At 36.4% G+C, this 8,566-nt stretch overlaps 1 protein-coding gene across 12 annotated transcripts in view; it reads left to right on the forward strand.

Annotated features, from left to right (window-relative positions):
- Window positions 1-8,566, forward strand: part of FSIP1 (fibrous sheath interacting protein 1) — a 90,376-nt gene that overhangs the window by 78,058 nt on the left and 3,752 nt on the right. For 3 of the 12 annotated variants that reach the window (XM_071809324.1, XM_071809327.1, XM_071809328.1), the window contains one exon: window positions 2,245-4,669. In XM_071809324.1, coding sequence (XP_071665425.1) covers window positions 2,245-2,955 — 711 coding nt within the window. In that variant the 3' untranslated portion in view covers window positions 2,956-4,669. Of the gene's footprint in view, window positions 1-2,244; window positions 4,677-5,793; window positions 6,818-8,566 lie in introns of those variants that run through there. The other 9 variants (XR_011739366.1, XM_071809331.1, XM_071809332.1 and 6 more) reach the window with 9 other exon arrangements.

The raw sequence follows: 8,566 nt of genomic DNA on the forward strand, positions 1-8,566 counted from the left end.
TGCCTGGGTGAATGTGTTTTGTTTCTTAGAGTGAGTCCGTTCTAATGATGACTACTTGCAAACAGACATTGTCCTGCAAGTTACAATGCTCCTTCAAGAAATGTAAGGAATTCACTCTGGGCCAGTAGATTAGATTGAGAGTGAAAATTTGAAAAATGCCATGTTTCATGTTTGATTTGTCATGTGTTTTGCTACTCACTGCTTTTCCCTGTCTGACTTTTTTTTTTCATCAGTGTGTACTTTCTGCTCTAGGATTAACATTTAAAAGCCTGAGAAAAGTTTGAAGAGGTCATAATTTTTTTTTTTTTTTTTTTTTTTTTTTTTGTTATCTAAATAAGTGCTTAAGATTGTGGTTTCATCTTTAGTTATCAAAAGTAAGTTGATTGATACCAAGATTAGCTGAATCTCGATACAATTACCTGATTTCATGGTCATCTATTTAAAACTCTCTGCACACATAATGGTAATTTGTTGATGCTCTTTTTTTTGTTGTTGTTTTAAAGCCCTTAATGTCTCAATTTCTTTAATGCAGTGGTCTTCTTTTGTGTGTTGGAAGTGAACTCAAAGTGTCTTTCGGAAGGAAATTAGTCTGTGCAGGAAACAACTAATGAAAATAAGGTTGAATAAACCTATAAAATTGTTTGCATGTATCAGCCAGTGCCTGAACTGTAATCAGTCTATAGTAGCAGTTATTAGCTATAAGTAATGTTTGAACATGTAAATACAGAATGGTGACTGAAAGTAACCTAAAATGTCTTTCTTGTTCACTTTGTAGTGTCACCTTTTAAATTTTAATAGCCACAAGAAGTTTTACAAATAAATGCTGTTTCCTTCCTGACTGAAAACTGTCCCCGTTCATGAACATTAATAATCAGTTTTCAGGCGTAATCTATATACCATGTGCTACTTAGGCTGCAATCTTATCAGGTCATGTACATCAGTGTCATTTCAGGCCTGTTAGTTGGATAAGAGATCTTCAGGAAAAAAAAAATCAGCTAGGCATCTAATGTTTATCTAGCCTCTGAAATGACAGTAGCTCCATGCTCTAGCACAATGTAAAGTAAATTCTGTATAACAGTCAATGCATAGTGGATAAAATTGTTGTTTGACATAAATCACTGCAGCGTTAGGCAGTTCCTCAGATTGTCAGCTGATCCTTTGCCTCCTGGAGGCTGGGTAAAACCAAGGTTTTGATTGTGGAAAGCATCTTTTTCCATTAAATGTAGCATAGTATCTATAACATTTGTAATATATCTTTTTATCTCATATTTCATGGGCAAATTTATTATGCGTATCTAAAATATGTCTTCTCATTATAATCTTTACATTGTCAGGGAGTATTGTGCTTCTCTATTACCAAGCAGCATGAAGGACTGTAAAGGCCAGAAGTAACTCCCCGTTGCAAAGCTCTCTCAGCAAAATGTCCTGTGCTATTGTTTACCATTACCAGCTAATATCAGTCATTATGTTTAATATTAAGTTTTAAGAAATGCCCAGTAAAGGAAACCCGCATGATAAAAATGCTGGGAGTCTGCCACTGTCTGAATAAGACATTGACTGCAAAGATACATCTGCGAGCTATCCAAGCAGTGACAGCCTAAGAAAGCAGTAAAACCATCATAAAAATGGGGCTTTCTTCTGTCACATGCCATGGGATGTGCTTGATGTGATAGCTCCTGTAGCTGAGTGACTGATTTGCTTTTTGTCACATGGTTGAAATGCAATGTTGCACTTCTGCCGTGAGCTGCTGAGAATACTTCAGTCAGTACGTGACCATCTTTGTGGGCTGGTGCTGTCCAAAACAGTTTTTGACTCCAGTTGTAACACCCAGCAACTGCAAGTCTTTTACCAGTGTGTTGTTTGGCTTTCAGTAACTAAAATCTTCAGCTGTGTGTGTCTCTATGTATACACAACAGACCAAGATCTATAAAAAAGTATGTGCTTTCATGATTGAAATGCAGTGATATCTGGTGGAAGACTAAGCAAAATCAAAGGCTTCTCAGTGCCTTGTGGACATCACACTTCTTTCGTAACTTTCAGCATGTAATCTATCTGGAACCTAGTGAAGATGTTACATATATGATGTAATTATTTAAATATGTATTTAAACTCAGTTTGAACTGAAAAATATTGATACCAGTTTAAGAGCTCTGCCAGTGCTTTTATATCTCTCAAACTGTTTTATGGCCCTGCTTTTCATTAATTATATTTTGACAGAAGAAATTCTTGGCCTTTTTTTTTCAGACTGAAGAACAAATGGGCCTCTCTGAAGAGCAGCTTAAGACCCTTCTGGAAGAATGTATGCAGCCTTGGAGAACAATAAGCAACGTTACCATGCCAAAGTCTCAGGAATCTCTTTCTTGTGGATTAAGTCTCCCTTGTTACACAAGTCAAGACTCCACTCTTCACTCCACATCTACTCTTTCCAAAATGTTAGTTGAAGGCCATATTGTAGGGATGTTAACGGCTCAGGAAAAGGCTGGACTTGCAGACAAAAGCTTAAGTGTTAATGCAGAGAGTGAAATCCCTGCCTACTATGTCAGCAAAGCATTGGCTGATAGTCACTTATCAAAGGACTCACTGGCCCAAACAGAGGAGCCTGATGACCTAGAAGGTTTACAGAAGATGGCAGATAAAAGTATTACTGAAGGTTACTTTATGTCAAGAGCACTCAACACAGAAAGGTTGAAGAAACCTTCTTTCTTGGGTGAACCATTATATTGCATCAGCGTGAACAATGAGGCATCCGCAGAGGCTGACATTCTCAGCATACCACTGCAAACCAAAGGAGGTGAGACTCTTAACAGCCCTTTCGAAAAGGCTTTTGATTACGATGAAAAAAGCCAAGCAGGTTCTCACCAAAGGTATGCGCCAATACACACTGATTATTACGGTGAGGCAAGGATGTACTTCATAAAACATACAACTGTGCCAGAAATAATATACACAAAATAACAGAGTGTTTATTAAAACCCTTGCTTGACTATAAGAATAAGACTCTTATGAAATATAACACTGATATTGATTAATTCTGTCAACTGGAAAACTGTGTTGACAACACATATGAATTATCTTTTCAGTAGCAGAAAGTCATGCTCGGTGTTCTGTGGAGAGAAACTATTCTCCCAGTAGTTGGTATAACAATTTACACAAAAATCCAAGTGTTTCTTTAATGTTTTTAATAAGGTAAACTAGGTAGTACAGAAAAAAAAAATGACCTAGCTATATTAAAAATAAATTGCTTTCAGGGAGTTCGAATTTACACATGGAAGATAACAAAATTAATAAATACCGCATAATTTCTATACATTACATTTAATTCAGTAAAAGAAAGAATAGACTTTGACCAGCAAAAAATTATATTTATCCACTACTATAAAAAGATTTTGAAAGGTAGTTTTTGTGCTATATAGTGATATTGTAATCTAAATGTACATTTAGATTTTTAGCCTAAACCCACTTCTATTTTTAGAAAGCAAACCGTTTAAATAAACCAGATTTTAGATATGTCCATCTATATCTTTCTTTCATAAAAGTTGTGACAGTATGAAGTTGCTTGTGATTGAAGTGCTGTAGTTTAATTGTATAAGAAATCAACAAGTTTTGCTAGATTTGTCAAGACAGATCTTTGTTGTGCTGGTAATCTATTCTGAATTTTGAGAAGCGTTTTTTTCATATTCATTGGTAATTTAGAAGAACATCCTAATACCTCTTTACTGTCTTATGATTTCTTAATTATGATCACAGCTGTTTCTTTGATTGTTCATACTTAACTTTCCTACAGCGACAGGAATGTTATTTTTTTTTAAGTGATTCTACCCATCAGAAAGCAAGAAGGCTTATGGATGTTTTTTACACTGCTAGACAAACTTAGTATCAGCACCCACCTGTTATATTTGCCCGTTATGAGATTTGTGCCGTAGCTGCAATAGGAAGAAAGTAGAAATACAATACTTGGAGAGAAGGTTTGGTGGTGGTTTTTTTTTTTTTTTTGGTAGGTTAGTTTTCAGCGATAACAACTTCACATGCCAGCTTTGCTCTTCACATAGATACAAGCGTCAGGAGAGTGAAGTGAGGGAAGAAGGAAAGTGGTCTGTCCGAGCAAAGAGCGGACTGGCAGTGATGATGATGGGGAACACCACAGAGAAGCAGCTCTGCCAGGGGCAACCTGGTCTCATCTCATGCATGTTTAACAGGACTACATGCTGCACCACCAGTCTTTTTCAGCAACCAGTTGAGAAAAACTCGAGTTTATCTTGCTCCCTCCACATGAATCAAAGTTCTCCTTTAGTCCGAATAGATGTAGTACAGTCAGAGCCAAGTGTGACTCAGCCCCAACTACCTTCTCTCTTTCTGGGTGTATTTTAAGATGGGATGTGTTAAATCAAGCAAAACACCACACACTGTAGCCACTAGGTAGTGAAGTGAGCAGGTAACTGTTTCTACCTGTCGTGGTAGCCATTACAGGATGAGGTCATTTTATTGCACAAGAGGGGAAGGAGATTTCAACTATTAAGTAAATTTCCATGTGGTGAATCTCATGGTGAAAGTCTTTAAAGTGAGTTTGTTAACCTTTGTCACATAATAATTTAAATATATTTGAGTCCTAATAATGCGTTGTGTCAGAGTAATGCAATGAGATGTTTTGATTATCTATTTTCAGTAGTGCAAAATAAAACCTACTTCAGAGGTTTGTAATTGTTTTTACATATTTTGCAGTTATCTGTAAGCTCAAGTTTAAATTAATTATATTTGGATTTATTGCATTTCATGAATATTATTCTAATGCTAAAACATACATGCAAAATTAGCATTTAAATAGACATCGATCTGTTCTTATTATTTTTTTTCAATATACTGCTTATGAGAATGTGTACAGCATAAAACAGAAAACCGTGATACCTTCCATGGAATTAATTTGTTTCCCACGAAGGTGATTCAGTTTTGTATTAAGCAATTAAGCCTGGCCATAAGCAAAAGGTTGTGATGTTCATCAAATTTGAAAGTTGCTTAATGTATTCTATAGGTAACTTGTTGTTAGTTCAAACATGATTAGATGTGCTAATTGTGTTGAGGAATCGAGATCCCACTGGAATCCAGTTTAAGGCAAATGCATCTGTAGATGAAGGTGTGAGAAGTGTCAGATGTTATTTTTACTTTTAAGAGACATGTACATAGTTGAGTTTTGTTATGGTCTTAATTTGAAAGGGCATTTAAACATGTATGCATAATCTTCTGTAAATGTTTTGATTTTCTGGCCGGTTACATGTGATTTAAACTCCGTACAGTGCTGTGTAAGCAAACAAAACTGTGTCTGTCTGAAACTGGTTTAGCAGAATTTCCATTTTGCAATCATTATGGTCCTGTAGTCTGTGATACAGATTTACTTTAAGACATTAAATTATGTATTTTTTTCAGGAAAGCATAATTATTAACATAACTCATATATATATATACTTGTGTATATATCTGAAGGAAACTCCCATGTGCCTTGAGAGATAAGTAATTCCTATTTCTTGAAAGAAGCAGTAACTTACATCAGATATATGTAACTTACGCATATAAATGTAGGTGATGTTTACTGAGATAAACAGAAGCCAGACTTGCCCACGTACAGGTATGGAAAGGCTGTTATTTCTCAGTTGTGTGAGCCAATTGGTAATTATTTACAGCTCTTTTGGGGCCTATGTTAAGTTTTTAGTAGAAGTTTTATCACAAACTGTTGTTGCTTTTTCCTCTTGCAAATAATATTGTACTTGCAGCAGTTCAGCATGATTATTTTCTTTTTTGCAGATGATATGAAGATCGAAAGTTGAAGGGTGAGTGATTGTATGCTGCTTTACACAGCTGTTTTTCTGAAAGTGTGGTTAAACCTGTCAGTGATAGTATACTGATATATTATCATTTCAGGTAACCTGAAGGGAATGAATTATCATCATTGAAAACTATTCCATGAGCTGATTTATTCTTAAGAGACAATGATTATTGTCATTATCCTATGTTGTTGCAGTTTGATTTCAAAATAAACTCTTGCAGTTCATTAAATTTCCTGGGGTTGTTCTAATAAATAAATGTACATACATGTTTGTGTAGCCGTGTGTCTGATAAACATGCATGTCTTTGTTAGTAGAAAACATAAAATAAAACTTGCAAAGTTAGGTTTCTACTGATGAGACTTCATTAGAGCAGATATGATAGATGTATAATAATTTTCTTCCTTTACCCATGATCTGCTTTTTTTCCATGAAGTTAGTGTAACTCTGACCTCCGTGATCCCAGTGCAGTTTGCTGGGTCTTGCAGCCTGTCTGACCGCTGAGCCTGACTCAGGGAAGGACCCAAATTCGGACTCAGTTCCCTGCCCTGGGGTGGTCTGCTGAGGGTCTGGGTAGACTAAAGGTAAAGACTTGCTCAAGTCCTGTGCTGGACGGGCACATTGGCATCGCTCCACTCATCTGTGTCCTGTGATCGTCCTGCAGCCACCTCATCCTCTGCTGAAGAAATACCTAACCAAGTGATGAAAGATCGTGGTCCCTCGTGCTGGTTTGCTGCAAGTAAAAGTGAAGGAGTTCACAAGTTTGTCCTAGCAGCTACTGGATTGTGAAACCTTATAGTAATGACAAGCTGGAGGGAGGCTGATACAGCTGGTTTGTATTTAAGATAAAAATTCGTTGCAAGTTTTTGCTTGTCTTCTCTTCAACTTCTATTTCTCCTGAATTTTCTACTTATTTTCTGAGCTGATGGTTAGTTCTTTATTTCATGCACTGTACTGTCAGAATAAGAAGGAATTATTAAAAAAAACCATGGTTCTCTTGTAAACATTTTTTTTTTCCTTGGGGAGGGAGATAGTCTAGCAAAGAAAACAGAACAGATCTTCCCGCTGCAAAACTCTCATTCGACAGAAGCTAAAAGGACAAATTCTCTCTCAGATACTATACCAGACATTAAACATTCAAGAAGAGGATGGATACAATACAATGTTTACTATACAATAATGGCTGCATTGTGGCACAGGGTTTTCTTGATCTGAATGTTTAAGTTAATGCACATATTGGCCCAGATTTTAATCTCGTTTGTGGTGCTGCCAGTGTGACTGGATGTACGCTCTTGAGGAAGTGGTAATCATGTGGATATAACAGTGGTCAGAATCTAACCTACTTTCTTTTAGTTAAAAATGTAAATGGGATACTATATTTGCAACAAGCAAGTGCTATTTATTGTTCTATTTTCTGGTATTTTTACTTGTTTTGCAACAGCAGTAACAAATCCATGGTGACTGGATGTTCTGCATAGTCCCATTGCCCTGCATAGGATTGCTATAAGCACATTTCATGGAGCTTTGCAAATCTCGACCAGATGTATTTCTTATCATCCTTAAAAATATTAAGTCTGTGTCATAATTTCTTTACCACAAATGTAATCAAAGCAATTCTGACAAAGGTTTTCCAAGAGCATTTTCTGTGCCTGTATGATATTCATGCAGGACTGTCCACTGTCTGTAATCTTTCCACAGGCCAGTTATTTTCACAAGGAATTCAAGTTTTGTAGAGCCCTTCTCAAAACAGTGTTAAAGTGCTCGAATAGTTTTTGAAGTTCTAAGTTCTGTCTAAGATTATATAGATTATCTATAATATATATTAAGAGAAATAACAATTAGTTCTTACTTTTCTGGTCTCTTTTGTCATCTTAAATCTGTCACTGTTACCAAAAATCTTTTCCCAGCACCCTCAAGGAAGAGCCTGTTGCTGACTCAGCCTTACAATATTCCTGAAGCCAGAAATACAACTTTTTATTCACATCTGGCATTCCAGGGATAAGCAGGCAAGTTTGAATGGCTATTGACTTGAAAAGTATATCCCAACAGGAACTCTTATTACTTCGCTTCAGGTCTTGGAAAGGACTGAGCACCCTGCACCAGTTGTCGTCACTGCAAACTGCAGGGACCTGCCGCTCATGAAATGCTGTTGCAGAGGTGCTCAGGTCAATATCCAAACCCAGAGACCATGCCAAAAATTAGTGACATAATATGTATCTGTGCTTGGTTTCTACTGCATATTAAGTAACAGGTTTTCTAGGAAGATTTTATTTCTTGCCTGATGTTACAGATGAAATATCAACTTAAGCCCTCCTTTATTTGTTTTCAGTTTTAAGTAAAAACTGTAGGAAATAAAATGATTTTGTAAAACCTGTTCACTGGTATGAGGTACAGAATAATGGAGATATTATATAAAATATAGCGATAAAGTAATTTGCTGAAACATCACCAATATCAGGGTAAAAGGAAGGCTGAGCCCAGGAGGATTCATAGGTTTTTCTTTATTTTTCCAGTGTCTCTGGGTTGTGACCTGCAATAACCCCTGTCAGCCTCGACACTAGAATTCCAGCTGCACTGGAATGCGGCGGCTGCTCCTGGGGGACTGATGCAGCAGAGATGATTAAGATATTTAAATGAATTTTTATTTGTAGCCTACCTCAGGATTTGGAAACAGATATTCCAAAATACATACCTTCATTCAGCATAAGTTATATTTGGTAAAAGATTCTGACAGTTTGCTTCTTTACAATCTT

The sequence above is a fragment of the Patagioenas fasciata genome, chromosome 5, assembly GCF_037038585.1.
Source record: "Patagioenas fasciata isolate bPatFas1 chromosome 5, bPatFas1.hap1, whole genome shotgun sequence".
Taxonomy (NCBI): Eukaryota; Metazoa; Chordata; class Aves; order Columbiformes; family Columbidae; genus Patagioenas; species Patagioenas fasciata.